The 15,687-nt window shown below is 42.1% G+C and overlaps 1 protein-coding gene across 1 annotated transcript in view; it reads left to right on the top strand.

Annotated features, from left to right (window-relative positions):
• Positions 1 to 14,987, top strand: part of T265_15530 (hypothetical protein) — a gene marked incomplete at both ends in the record, with an annotated part of 36,161 nt that extends 21,174 nt beyond the window's left edge. The window contains 10 exons of the mRNA XM_009178519.1: positions 1,488 to 1,541; positions 2,722 to 2,819; positions 3,811 to 3,892; positions 8,239 to 8,371; positions 9,213 to 9,334; positions 10,395 to 10,484; positions 11,116 to 11,193; positions 12,028 to 12,153; positions 12,415 to 12,513; positions 14,837 to 14,987. Of these exons, the coding sequence (XP_009176783.1) occupies positions 1,488 to 1,541; positions 2,722 to 2,819; positions 3,811 to 3,892; positions 8,239 to 8,371; positions 9,213 to 9,334; positions 10,395 to 10,484; positions 11,116 to 11,193; positions 12,028 to 12,153; positions 12,415 to 12,513; positions 14,837 to 14,938 (984 nt within the window). The remainder of the gene's footprint in view (positions 1 to 1,487; positions 1,542 to 2,721; positions 2,820 to 3,810; positions 3,893 to 8,238; positions 8,372 to 9,212; positions 9,335 to 10,394; positions 10,485 to 11,115; positions 11,194 to 12,027; positions 12,154 to 12,414; positions 12,514 to 14,836) is intronic.
• Positions 14,988 to 15,687: the final 700 nt, after the last annotated feature.

A 15,687-nucleotide genomic window follows, 5' to 3' on the forward strand; every position in this document is an offset into this window, starting at 1 on the left:
TCTATCATTTGCATGGGGTTATTTGAGAATCCTTTTAAAAATATTATATGAACAGCCGCACATAATGAGTGCGACTGTTTCCATTCTTAAGATTCAGTGGGTAATAATTTATTGCCACTGAATTTCGCCACAATGTGGTCATTTATCTGGCACAGAAGCGAACGACAGACTCGGATGTATTTTCGAAGTCAAGGGATACCAGGTTTGCACAGCTCCGGTGAGCAGGTCAATGTTCTGACAGTTGACTGAATGTGGAACTGTGGTCAGCATTTCTACTCTTCCAGAGTAGAATCATGCTTGCTCTTTTTGGGATAACGCATCGAAATGCTGTTGGGATAACTGATACTCCACCAAATATGGAAAATGCTAGGCAGAATACGGCAAGTAGAATTGCGCGTACATTCGCCATAGGAACGAAATTCAAGTAGAAGAATCACGAGAATCGAGGAGGAGGGGACTGCGGTCGCGGAAGCTAGGCAGTCAATGGCGGGCTCCGTTAGTCGATATCGACCGCCTGAGGAACACCCATAGGATGCAAGATGGGCGAGAATCGAAAAGAGTAGATGAGACGCAGATTCGTAAGGCGTATGAGACACCGAAAACGCGGCCGCCCAGACATGCTGCAGAACCAGACCTGACAGAGGTAAAGGAAAAGCGATGGCATGCGAACGACCTTTAAAGGGCGAATGTGTGTAACGGTGATACTATTGATTGGGAGGCATGCAGTTTGTATTCTTGTAAACGCGCTTGAAAAAAGGATCTTTTCGGAATTCGTCGACTCACTTTTTCCCTGTGTTCGAATCTGTCCAACGTTCAATGAATATCCGGGACCGTTCAGCAAGACACGTTTAGGTCTTCTTCAGTTTTTTTTTAAGATGCATATGTCAGATTTGCCTTCCTGTCCAATATTCTGTAACTGGTCAGTTGGTATTTTGCACAAAACTACTCCACACGAAAGGCCTAATTTCTGTCACTGATATCATGAAGGATTGATAAAAAAATCTGCATTAATGTCCTCCTGGACCAAAGGATTTTAAACGTGCTCATTAAGCCAGCAAGTGCGTGAAACCTGTAACTGCTCAGTACTGCCTGAAGCGCACGAGTGCTCAACAAATTACTAGAAAACACCACGAATCACCACTGTGCACATATTGTTGGGATAGATTTGCACAAGTGACCAGTCATTGAACAAGCTGATCAAAATGGTCGATCACACCCTGATTAGAATAAACTTTGTGCTGCAGACCTATTAGATTTTTGGTGGATAACTTTTTTAACATTATTGCCATACATTTGTAAGGCAAAGTTCGATTCCTAGTAGACGAACAGTATAAAATTCTAGGCACATGAATTATCAAGGAAGCCTGAATACGATGCGTCCTTGTTCGCTTCTTATTGCTTTCTTGTTCTGCATCGACCACGTCGCACGGTTGGTAGCCGTCGGTGTCCACAATTGGTCATCCATATTTAACAATAATCCGTCAAAGAACTGGGTTGTCCTGGTCGCTGGTTCCTTCACCTGGGAAAATTATCGACATCAAGTAGGTTTCTGTCGTAATTTTTGTTGGCTTGAGTCTGAAACTTTCATTTAAATTCCTGTAATACATGCTCATGAATGTGGAAGCTTGTGATAATAGTCCCCTAAAACCGTTGTGTCTTACCCAGTTTTCTCCATGGCTGTGGTATTACACTGGGAAAGACGGCAGATATAAGCCACATCCAATGTACACGCCGATGAACACACTAGTGGACACACGTTTCGTGGTCTGTATTCGTTTTCGTCAGTAGTTCCATGTCGTAAAACGATATTATGTTTTGGGTGAGGTTCGTTCTCCGGTCCCAATAAACTCGGATGTTACTGAGCCGCATAGTGTGTTTCACGTTAATCGGAACCCGACTTTCGTCGCCTATAAATGTTTATTGTGGCTTTAGGTTACGAAAAATCACGCTCTGTGAGTGAAAGGTATGGTGTTGTATAAAACATGAATTCGATGATCTTCCAGCCACCACCAATCATCTGACCTCACATTGTAGACTGATTATATTAGAGTAACGCTCACGAGCTCCGCAGTCACGTAGTCTAGACTTGCCTTTTGTATGAACCAGGACTCCGAAAACTCAACAAGGACCACTGGCGTACCAACAGCATTGGCTGTTACGGTCAAAGCACCGAAATTTCTAGGCAATGTAAGCGGATAAATCTATGCTGCTTCTTGAGATCAAGTTGCGTGTATTTGGAAGAAACATATAGAAATTCATCTTCGTCAAATTCGTTCGTCAGCTCGTCTAGCATTTACTTGGTGTTATATGAGAATCGTAATGAAAGCTTTACACATAATCAGCGCATGTGTATCCTTTCGTAAGATTCAGTGGGTAATAATTTATTGCCGCATGATTTTCGCCGCAATTCGCCTATCTACCTGGAACACAATCGAACGACAGATTTGGACGTATTTTCGAAGTCAATGGATACCAAGATCGTACAGATTCGGTGAGCAGGTCGTTGTTCGGACACGACTGAATTTAGTACTTCAGTTCACAAAAGCTCTTCCGGAGTAGAATACTGCTTACTGTTTTCGGGATAATGCATCCAAATACTGTTGGGATAAATGATACTCCACCAAGTATGGATTATCCCTTACACTCTGCATGCCTTCTTTGATCTCCATTCCTAACAATGCCTGTTATTTAAATTCATGTGTCATTTGTGTTCTCATTCAGGCGGACGTTTACCGCGCGTATCAAATCGTGCGTAAAAACAAAGTTCCAGTGGAGAATATAATCACTTTCGCCTACGATGATATTGCAAACAATCCCAAGTAAATATCGCGTACAACTTTCGCTGTATGCTAAGAATAGGAGTGTAGCAACGCCCTATGTTGTTTGGTTGTAACACGCCTCATTGTTGTTTCGTATTTGTCGTCTATGTTATTGTTGCATATGAGTTGCAGGCAATTATGGCGTTTCATGGTTGATGCCTTTTCATGACTGTAGACGCAATAGAACCCTGATGCAAGCAGCACCTTCTGATGACGATGTTGATGATGAGGACGATGATACTGATGTGTACTCGTTTGAGTACCGGTTTCCGTAGCCTGAAATGAAACACACTAATATCTAGATGTTCGAATTCATCAGGCAGCCGATGATTAGGTGCAAATAGTAAGTAGTAAATCTAGTAAGCTAAACATTTTGTACTGCATCCGGAGAGTAGAATGTTCCCCCTAACTGCAATAAAATTTGACTCCTGCCTGGAGACGGTAATAATGGTAAATCATTCACTGCCCAGTCGTACTTTCGGCTGTGGCATCTTTAAGGTGTCTAGGTGTCATGAAAATCGAAGATTGCACGAGGTCTGGACTACTGCCATGTTTCCCAGGCCTAGACAGGAGAGGTCGGGAGTCAGAAGTAGGGCTGGAACCACGGAACTTCTGGTCAGTAAATTCGCGCTTTATCAACTTGAGCCATCTCGCTTCCTGTCCACTCGAATAACATTCACGGGCTCATAAAATCTACTACTAGTGGTGTTTAAATATAAATTTACCCAAAAGAATTCGACTGGCGCACCAAATTTGTACTTTTCTTTGTTGTGCACTCAACATGGATCATTGTAGGATACCTAAGTTATTTCTGCGCAAAGGATTATTAAGTGTGACGAGATCTACACTTATCGTCGTGAAAATCTATATTCGAAAACGAGCCAGCGAACCCAGTTCGAACTGAATTGTGAGCCTTTCATTTCTTTCTATCCAACCTACATGTTAATTTCCCTCAGAAGACCCATTGCCACATTTCATTCTTTTATTCCAGAAATCCGTTTAAAGGCAAAGTGTTCTATGACTACCGGCACAAAGATGTGTACAATGGGCTGGTAATTGACTACCGTGGAATAGTAAGTTCGTGTTCTGGGGCGCAGCAAACCGGTCTATTCCTACATCAGTTCATCGTGTAACACGATGTGCAAGTAAAATGACACCGTGGATCAAAACACAATATAAACCTTAAGGCAGATAAATAAGTTTTACAATATCACAGGATGGTCAGTCCACTTGGACGAACACCAGTCATAAGGTCGTAGAGAACTCTCGGGCAGCCCGTGACCGAGTTCAACCTTCTGCTTTTGGCCTATCAGGTAGGTAAGCGTTCTTGTCAAAAGAACCACGAAATGTGCACGAAGACCAACAGTGCCGAATAGTTTCTCAATGGAAGTATCCTGTGATATCCTAAGTGATGCACCAACAAAACCTAGCGGCTTGTCCAAGACAGCACATTCAGCTGAAGAATATCATAACGTAGACGTTCCACTGTGATTCAGTTGAGTACTGATGAGTGATACTCGCTTCAGATAGCGGTTATTTCTCACGTATGTTGCATTCCTTTGCTACTGAGGTAGACGAGAGCTCCTTGATAGTGCTTCCTGGTAGTCCATTTTCACCTCAGCCGCTAAAGCTAGGCTTGAGGAGTAAATCCAAATGCTATGCTTGGCAAACAGACCAACAATCACATTATTCAGTTCTCAGCAGGCAGCTATCATCGTGAGTAACAGATGAGTATGGACGGAGTGCACATCTTACATTTGAATTATTTCTTAGGATGGAAGTGAATGGTTACTGGGGGGAGAGTGAGAGTGAGACACACCATTGCCACAAGAATAAACGATCATGCAGTTTTATCCGTTTCAGAATGTCATACGGGATTATTTCGTGAAAGTAATAAAAGGCGATGATAAAGTTGAAGCCAACAACAAGAAGGTCTTAAAATTCTGAGCTGGCGCGGAAGTAGATATTGTTCACGTACTTGTTGCTCACAGCCATAATTTTGGTTTTGCAGGTCACAGTCTTAGCATTTACGAAATGTGTGTCTAGTATTCTTGATCGTTGAGCCTTCTTCAGAAGCATCATCTTAAGCCCCTCAGAATTTAGCCAAATTATTTGCTTTACTCCAAGAACAACCCGGTTTATCCATTTCTGACTATGGGTTATTATTGAATCATAAGCATCAATCGCCACAGTTCTGAAATTTAAAAAAATATTCAGGTATGCGCAATTGTGAATGGTCAAATATCTCCTTGGTTTTGAATTACTTGAGGTCCGCCGATCTTGGTTTTCTGGCATTCGATAGTTGTTTTAGCTCACGGTGTAGAACAACGCAAATAAACATGGTTGTTTTGATAATTGAAATCGAAGTCTACTTGCGGCATTTCGATTCATGGCTGTATCTCAAATATATTTCCAGATTCACCCGAAATATTCTCAGCTTTTGTAAAACCTGTCTCGCATATGTGGGTTGGTAACGTCAGAGTTATTCTTTCGAAATTCCTACCACACCTTCTTGACCCGCACATGACGAGATCGGAAGCGTCGGCATAGAGAGACAAGCCAGGAAACGAGGCACATGTTTAGCGAGTATACACGCATCGGCAAACTAATTTGGTTCTTTCGAGAGACTCACCCGGAACCCAGCTGAATCTCTCGTTTATGATGTTCTCAGTCAACTGAATGTGCCGCACCAGGCCGCCTTATGTTTCAGTCGCCACGATATTTCAAATATCGCGATACATGTGTATTTGTAATGTACTACTCAATAGGTTGCTGAAAATCCATCAACAGCCCATGACCTGTTTCGCCCTTCCACTTAGGGCTGGCTCATCAGGTAGGCGCAGTCTCCGAGTTTCCGTCAAACTTATGTTCTACTTGGAACCAAATTGCACGAAATTAGCCAATATACACTCATCTGCAAACTAATTTGGTTATTTCAGTGCCTCGTGGTCTGTTCGGTCGCCATTTCAAGGCGATGGTCTTGTAGCTGTTCATTTAGACTTTATTCTGAGATTTCGCCAGACCTTCGAGTAGCCCGCAGTGTTGACATCCCGCATTCACCCTTCCAAAGCACCCAGTTTGACAAACGCATTGTTGATCTCACCCGCTAAGAGGTAAAGGATCTGTAACATTTTAGTTGCTGTCGCCCAGATTGTGAGTTTTCCGCTGCCTTTCACGGACATTACATCCTGTTGTAGCAAGCAAGTTTTGTGCTAAACCACATTTTCAGACAGAATATTTTGTTGGGGAATATTCAAAAGAGATATTTTTGTTACATGAGATATTGTGAGTCTAATCGACTGCATCTTGTAATTTGCTCAATTTTGAACAAAACCTCATTTCAGGTGAGCTCGACGTCGTAATTCTGCTTTAACCAGGTTTGTTAACAGATCTAATAGGTAAATGGACAAAATGTTGTTTAAAAGCTTTTACAATACTAAGTCGAAGAAATTAATTTTTTCGGATACTGCCTCTTGTTAGTTGGGATAGAGAACGAAAGGGACATTGTCGATAGAATGGGTGATCAAAGGTGATAAACTTATCTGCACAACAAACAAGTTTTGTTAACTAGGAGAGCATTCGCGAAAACAAACTCCCAAAAGTCAAGCTACAGCACAACAGCAATTCAGAAACAACCAATCAGAATGTAATACCGAAACCAGAAATCGGAACGAGAGCCAATCGAATGTGGATAGCCAGAATGCAGCACATTAGAAATCGGTAACCAATCAATCAGATCATGAACAAAAGGTCTTCAGACCGAAACTACTTAAAGCAGCAATCGAATTCAGGGGATGCCAGCCACGACGTAGCACAGTTCGAAATAGACCATTTGGACCCCGAGAAGTGTATGCTCCCTCCAGCCAGTCACAGATGTATAATATCAGACGAGTATGGAGTAACATCCAGCCAAACCACTCACTGATGATATCACTTCGGTTGGTGATGAAACATTTGAAAGCTGATCACTACGAGCAGAGAACAGAGGAACACCATCCTGATCGACGAGCAACAAACTGGACATTACCAGATCAGATTTGCATAAAATCATATCGCATCTTTGATATCCGTGTTTAAAATGTAGGATCGCCCAAAGTTGATCATAATATTTTTCGTCAGTAGTGTATATTTCATGTAGATATTTCAATTAACAGGTAATCATGTTCACAAGAGCATCTTTTCAAAAGGGTTGAGTGTGACCGTTCCAACGGCAGGAAGATAGGACCTGCTAAAGTGGAGCATTACTTCCCACCATCTTCGTGCATTAAAAACCATAAGAACCATTACTTCCAACCATCTTCGTGCATTAAAAACCATAAGAAGCAACCAACCGGCGTGCAGAGAATCGAACTTTCATCCCCGTATTCATGCTGCCATGCAAATTGCAGACTAGTGGAAGTTAACTTGGCTACTGCTTATATCCAGCAGCGTGCACAAAACAATATTCTAAACTACGTGTTTGCTATGCTTCCATTTCCGCGGGATTTTTGTTGTGTTTTCCTATCTGTGAGAACGCCAGCCAATAAGCTACTCTTCAAGACCACTTTAACCTTTCTGCTCACCAACAGTGGTCCTAATGACAACGTGTTCATCTTCTACTCTGGACATGGTGGGTTCTCCTATATTGAATTCCCGCATGAAGAAGTGAGTTAAGTTAATTTTGCTAACCACGGTTGAGCACGCCGTTGCTTCAATTGTGAGCTATATAGTGAATTGATTGAGAAGGCTTACGTAAACATTCTTGTGCAATGACATTGGTGATTGATTATAAAAGGGAGTTTATAATCAAGCTGTTCTGCACATCAACCGAAAAATTGAATACGTGCTGCGATGTTCGTATGTCACTCTCAAGAGTGACTTCCCCACGAATTCAAGCTTGATAGGTCTCGTCAAGCTTCTTCAAGTGACTTCGTCACACAGATTTTGTTTTAGAAGTTAAAGGTCGATCGACTCACATGATTTCGCGGTCGATCCATTCAGACTGCAGAGCAAACGGAGGTACCATAAACAAAGAATCAGGTCGTGTACGGTCACTCAGGATGCGTAGAAGATACGAAGAACGCGTCAGCCGAATTCTTCTCCACAAGACAACATACTGCTTTTCGCTTCTAGAACGACAGCATGAATCTTGAATAGTACGAACTTTTTGTATTTATGTATGAGAAACCATTGTGTGATGAAAGGCCGAGAAGCAATGTACAACTGTTCCATCCTTATTGGGAATCATCAGTGTTACGCTTGATAGATGCAACGTGTAACCGTTCGGCCACGAGCGACCAACCAGACGCCCGATTTATCCGCACTTAGTCAGGAGTCATCATCGCCCATTCATTAACCAAATGATCCACATCACTGGTGACTGACTTATCGACTGACTCAGCTCGAGCTCACGAGAATTTTTGTTCTTGTCTTGCGACAGATGTATGCAATGGAGTTGATGGATACGCTCGCCTACATGCATTCAAAAAAAATGTTCAACAAATTGGTGCTGTACGTTGAGGCTTGCAACTCTGGCTCTATGTTTCGCAATGTTCTTCCTTCAAATGTGGGAAGTAAGTAGCGTAACTTTCTGGCTGATTCTTGCATGGATCCTGTGAAATAGCATTCATGTTGTTAGTTTTCAAATCGGCGCTGACCAGTAAAACAGAACGAAGCTTGGGAACCAAGCTTGGTTTCGAGCTTCGTTTTATATTGTTCACTTATCGACTTTTGTATGGAAGTAGCCCATGACTCTAAGCAAGATGCGTTTGTCCGATGACAGCATAAAGTCGAGCCTTCATCGAATAATGTGGCTTCCGTTGCTCAACCAGTATCATACGGGTGGATAAAAATCATTGCGTAACCGGTACAACCCCTTTGATATTTAATGTACTTCTACAGCAACCACAAATGCCATTTGGATAACGTCAGTGTAAATTTTAAATGGATTGTACATCTTTCATTAGAAGTACACTTCAACCCAGACACAATTGTGGCGCGTCTATCTTCGACCTTTCTCGTCAGTGGTCATTTTCCAGGGGGTTTTACCGTGAAAAGCAGATTATATATTAACATTCATATTTCGTTTTGACGGCCTGAACTAACTGAACCCAGATAAATGTCTAGTTCATGAGAGTGTTTGGCATCTTCTGCCCAGTCTGGGTTCAAGTGTTGATTAGGTTTCCGGGAAGGTCAAGGACAGCGTCTACTTGATTCGCCACATGAAGCGTGAAAACCATTCTGTTCCGTTAAGTAAATGTCAGCGACCTTCTGAGTAGAGTGTTTGTTCTACACGTCTCGCAGCTTCATTAGTTCTCTAAGTCACAAGAACCGTTCTTCGATAATTTAGCTCAATATTTCACACATCTTGATATTGACCTGTACTATTTGTTGTCTGAACCCCAAAACCTGCAGTCTACGTGACAACATCATCCAAAGAAGGTGAAGCTAGCTTCTCTATTTATTGTGATGACAAGGATATCGATGTTTGTCTAGCGAACGATTTCTCGTATGCCTGGCTTTCCGATTCGGATCACGTGAGTTTACACAGAACTGTTACAGATAAGCCTGTCAGTTGTGAATGGGTAGTTCGGTGGTATTCAGCAGCCAGTGGTAGTCCATTTGATTCTCAAAATAATTTATTATTTTGGTTTCAAGCATGAAGAGGATTTATGGCAATTGAGGCATCACGGCCGCCCGTTGGTCCCAAACTACTCAATCCATTGGTTGCATGTCCAAAAATTTTCACTACCCTCCTAATCAGGTTTGTCTCTGATCTTCAAGGTGATATGAAAGAGACTGACAAATGTCTGGGCACCATCGGTGCCATTCGCCCTCGTCGGTGGAGACCGCCTGATTCCCATCGTGACTGGACTTGAGTCGATAGTATCGGAGTTCTTGTTATCATTTTCGTTTCAGATCGCCTGTGTAATTATCTGGAGCTGTAGGCGCATTTTGATCCATTCTATTTAATAGGGCACTAATTGGACATTGAATGCATGCAGGGAAGTGTCAATGGTGAATACGGATGTTGACAGTGATGACGTTGATGTTGATGATAATAATGATGACGATGATGCTGGTGGATCTCCTGAACGCCTTCGTCTCAATACATCTGTCGAAATGAATCAATATGCCATTTACGTTCAGGCCGTCTGTTTCTATCCAGATTGTCTGACTCGGTCTCGGATGTATAAGTATCTCGGGTGTATGCTGTAAGCTAGCCCTAGGTTTTCCTTCCTGTCCCATTATCCTTTAGTTTACCACTACAAATAATTTGAAATTCTTGTATGGCATTCCATCATAAGTATCTTATTCCGTTGATGACGATTATGATGATGAGGATGGTGGTGGTGGTGACAATCAGAAGCATGGAGCACCAAATCCTTAAGATATGTTATATGCGCATGTATGGTGACCGGAAACAGCGAGGCGTCCACTAATTCACCTGCAGTATGTCTCATAACATACCTCGGTAGTCTTAACTCTAGTGATAGTTTCAATGTTTCCCCACAGCGGATTCGTCTAAAAATTGCGTAGGCTGATCTGTTTGCTTCACATAGCTCCCCGTTGTCATTATCTCCCACCCGCACGCAGTTTGACATAAAACGGCGTACACTGGAGCAACAGTACGAAGCAGTGAGAAAGTGTACAGTGTTCAGTCACGTGATGAAATACGGTGAATTGGTGAGTCGCACAATGCTACAGAGAGATTCATTTGGGCCACTTGTGAAAAGTCAAACTGTTATGAAAATGAGTGTATGTATCGAGATGAGAGTTGTATTTGGCTACCTTGGATCAGTGAGGGTCAATGTTGCAAATACTTGATTAGGAACTTCAGGTTCCATAGACCGAGTTCAGCAAGGTTGCCAGTCCAGGCATCTAGTTATCCAAACCTAGCCGGTGTCACTTTCCGGAAAACCAAGCGATGGCGTCTGTCCAGCGGAGCAAAAGTGAGTCGAGTTTCTATTAATCGTCTACAAGTTTCCCAGAGGATGAATAGATTTACGCGGTGACGGAAACTTCCATCTGAACAATTGACACGTGATGTGGTTTCCTGTGATGAGTGCATTTGACCTGAACGAGCAAGTTTAGGTGATAATACTAGTGATTCGGTGGATATCAGTGCTATACACTGTTGTTTGTGAGGTGTTTTCGTAACTGCTGTTCATTGATCAGCGGGATTCATCAACACTAATACATGAGTGCTAAGTTGTTATATTACGATCGTTTAGTGAGTTGCTCTTTCATTGTATGTAACAATATGCTATCTTGGTTGATAATGAACTAACACGTGTCTATTTATTGTTCATTTCAGGAGATGGGCAGTCTCCCAGTTGGGAAATTTCAAGGTCATTATGATCTTCTGATGCACCGAAACGATGAAGCGATAGCAGTATGTGTTCAGCACTATGTTCGATATTTTGAATTGTCTATTAAAACAGTTATTTCCTACGCCACCGGATGTCTAAGGAACCGAGTTACCACTTCACATTCCAAAGACAGTCTACGAAGTTGTCACCTCAGTGAACCAAAACACCTGATATCCTGGTAATCATCGATGGAGACCGCCAATTGACAGCTGACTCAATAATCTCAATTAAAATATCTTTTGATTGAAACAAGAGTTACCTAGATAAGCCAATATATGTGGCTTCTCACAAATCTCTAGATCGATCGATCGATAGATAGATAGGCAGCCAAACAGACAGACAGATGTATAGATTGATAGAATAGCGGGTAATCTACTTGAACACATCAGACCGAGCGAATCGTAGACCAAACACATCGAGCGTCTGGTTAATGCCTGTAGCGTTATCAACGATAATCAAGCTGATGTCGGAAACCTATCAATCGAACTGAGAAGCGTTTCAACGATTGCAATCACTCGTCGATTTCATGTGACACCCTCCGACGGAACATGGTGTTTACCACTATCCATGAAAACAGCTCAGAGGTTATCAGAGCTAAATTCAAGTTGCTACATGAGAGTTAAGACCCCGCTTCAGATATTCAGCGAAATGCATGGAAAGTTTAGTGATGTTCAACGTACCCCAAACTGATGCACAGTAGAATGAACTTCGTCAGTAATTTGCGTTAACCTTGCAACCGAGTGATTTTACGTAGTTTCTTCTTAATAGTGAGTAGTCTAGTAAGTCAACTCCTTCAATCAGCATTGACGGAGCTCCTGTTTACAATAAGTGTCGTTCAATTGTTTTCTTGGTTCCAGCCGAATGCTGTAGATAGAAAGCCCTCTTACCAGGCGCATTTATTTTCAAAGTCTCGACGCCTGATGCTGGCCGCAACCGAGGACGAACATGAAACTGCTTTGCGAAAGCTGCACCGTGCACTTCAGGTTTGTAGTTTTCTTTTCTTATCCAGCTGATCTAAAGAAAGGAAGTGAATGCATAATCAAAGATCGTTTTATGTAAGTGTCTATTTGTGTGGTGGGAATAGGTAATAAGCATGCATTGCAACAGGTAAACGTCATCGGTTTAATAATTTATCTGCCCTTCCTAGAAGCCACACAAAAATCCAACGTGATTTGTGCAGATGTGCAAGAAATCTATAATAGTCTCTCTAATACCTAACACAATTATTGTCTCGGTTATTTCAGCTTGGCCAAATCGTCAAGGAAACTTTTCGCGAGATCGTCGTGGATGTGACAACCCACAATATACCAACGCCAACGGGCTTGTCCAAGAGGGATGAACTCGTGTGTTTCCAGGCAGTATTCCATCAAATCCGGACGCACTGCTTCACAATTCAGCAGGCAAGTTGTCTTCTTGATACACGGAAACAAGGATGTGTAAAAATATACATACATTACTAGCCAATGCTTCCATCTACGGCGTCATGTTCATGTGGCAACATGGTGTCCGTTAGTTCAACATTTTGTAATCTTTTTTCCATCATAACCCGTTACCACTAGGGCGACTGATGGTAGGTGGAAATTGATGTAGATAAATCGAAATTTTGAAAATCGAAAGTTTTATTGAGTAAGCATACGGAATTACCAAGATTGACAGCAGCTGGATGAGGCTGCCTGACTTCAATTCAATTCAGTTTCATTCAATTCAATTCAATTCATTTCAGTTCATTTCAGTTCATTTCAGTTTAGTTCAGTTCAGCTCAGTTCAGTTAAGTTCAGTTCAGTTCAGGTCACTTCATTTCAGTTCATTTCAGCTCAGTTCAGTTTATTTTAATTTTGCTATAGTTAAACTCAGTCTAGTTCACTTGGACCCTTTGTGAACTGAGTTGGAACCAGCATAACTCCACCACCAGGAAAAGTTGATAGATTGATGTGAAGCGACACAGGACAGTAGTGAAATGCGGTTTCCTTGTTTGTGAACGGTCCCTGTGTTCAACACTGCTTAGGAATATAGTGAAGTGCTATTCGGCCTGCAAATGTGGCTGGAAGCGTCAGGTTTGTTATTAAAAACCCCACAATTTTGAGGAACATTTACCGAACAAATCGATGGCCATCCGAGAGATAGCTCGAACAATAGGTGCGGAAAAACTGTAAAAGTACAAGCCCAAGATGATATCCATGACTAATGAACACGGGTCAGTTCATATGGATACCGCTGTTTTAATTTGAGTGTGCATCGTGGCTTCAATGTTTTGGCAACCGCTTTCAATCTCTGTTGACTAAACCTCTGGTTATTCCGTATAGGTTTGTATATATCTCTCTTTTTGATCAACAAAGCCAGCCCTTTTTTTGGAAAACTCGTTCGATTCTACCTGCAAGTATTATGCTCGAAAGGCCACGGATGCCAGCTATTGCGCCCTGTGACTCATTAGGTTTCGACCCTCTATACTACCTGTAATGTGCTCTTCTACACTGTTCCGTAGAGGAGAAATTCTGCAAGCAATTTCACTATCTAGAATTGATCAAGGAGAAACACGCAAAAACACTTTATCAGTGTCACGTTGGTCCGAAAAGCATACCGTACCATTGTTGGTTCCAAGTATCTTGCAATATTTTTGGGTCCCACAAAACCAATCTGTACAGAGAAAGTCCAATAAAAAGCACAGGCCTGCTACTCGTTCGAATGTTTTCATACGATTTGATCTAATGACGGAGGATATTCAACCGAAAAGATTATCAACAAGTCAGCACGCCTGGTGGATTTCGAAATTCCCAAAAAAATCTCGATTGGTTACACTTCCTCCACATCCAGGATCTGCGGCTTTTGCAACCGGAATTCCATCATATCATGAACGTTCGTTACCAATTCAAATACCTCACAAATGGCACAGCAGAATTTACTACATAAACTTGACAAAACATATGGTTTCTGAAAGGTTTTAGACAGCTGACGACCAGTTTCGCCATGCTTGGTACTCATCAGGTAGGCGCACTTTCTTTGACATTGTCAGTGTTGTGTTCTAGATGATCATTGAGTGGAAGTAAACCATTATTAACGGTACCCTTAAGTCCAATGTCGAAACCAAATTTGTTTACAACCGGAAGCATTTGACAAAACCTGTCACGTCCAAGTGGAACATGAGGTTGACGAAAGCTCTGGGACTGCGACTACCTGATAAGCCTCAAGCCGGGTGAAACCGATTATAGTTTTACTACGTATTTTGTTTCTTAGGATTCACACAGTTTCACTCATCTGCTACGTGGCTGAAACTTCGCGTATTCTTCAAGTAGCATCGTGCCAGTCATTATCAAAACGCTTCGGAACGTCCAGGATTCTGAAAGACCGATACTCACCAACCCCTTGCACAAATACCAGTTTTAATCGCGGACCTAATATTCACTATACATTCAGTGTGCCCCACTGACGATCTTCCCCACTATTAAGCATAATGGACAGGTTTCACGAGAATGCGGAAGCCTGTTGGTGGACGTTAGAAGGAATCTTGTGTGAACGCACCTTCCTGCTCGCTTGAAAGCATTCTCAGACGTCAGTGCAAAACTATGCTCAAAATCTCGGATCCTAAGTCTTTCTTATGCGCGGCGAATCTTTCACTCTCATGATTAGATTGACTTCCTAGCTGAGATCGCGTTATCTTTCTGTCTTCAGGTCTCCGAGGTAGCCCAGCATTCATCTCATTTAATGGAACTGTGCAAAGCCGGATACGAAGTTGAAACCCTCATCGACTCTGTCCACAACATCTGTTCCTAACGGATACGCAACGTGTTTTGTGAATTTGGCAAAATATAATGAATTGCAGCTGTTCTGTATCGTGATTTGCCATCGTCAGGAAGCGTTGATTGTGTTTTTCCATCAAGCTAGCCATCAAACGATAGTTCGGTAATAGCCAAAACCATTTAGGTAAAACCGCCGGGTTTCTCAGGCCATGTGGACACAACAAGACGCCTCCACATATCTGACGTACCAGTGTACACTGGACGAACAAAAATGGGCCAGTCTGTAGTGGATAATCCCAGCAAATACCAGTTCAAAGTAGTTTTAATCAAGTGAGTAAAATGGGTGAGATTATACAACTCACAGTTCGTTTGTACAGTTAGGTATTACCACCACAATAAATCATCTTGGGATTTCTTGGAATGTTCCTAGATACTTTCCATCCCGTCGTAGTCTTGTAAGGTAATCACCGCTCGTTAATTCACCGACTGCGCAACTCTACATAGCGAGAATTGAACACGCCTTTGACGGGGTACTTTCATTTAAACCAAAGTTATTCGATATGGAGAGAAGAGGAATAAGCTGCGATTTAGTGAGAGATAGAGAGTGGTACAATTTGAGTAATGATAAGTTACAATGAAAGTACTAATATACACTGGTCAGAAGGATCACCATAGAACTTCCCCCTAGAGCGTTGCATAAACAAAATAAACGCTCGATAAGGAACGCTACTAAGATATGTAACTGTGCCGCTTCGCTGGCCATGTCACTTTTCTACCAGAACG

Source organism: Opisthorchis viverrini (genome assembly GCF_000715545.1).
Source record: "Opisthorchis viverrini unplaced genomic scaffold opera_v5_573, whole genome shotgun sequence".
Taxonomy (NCBI): domain Eukaryota; kingdom Metazoa; phylum Platyhelminthes; class Trematoda; order Opisthorchiida; family Opisthorchiidae; genus Opisthorchis; species Opisthorchis viverrini.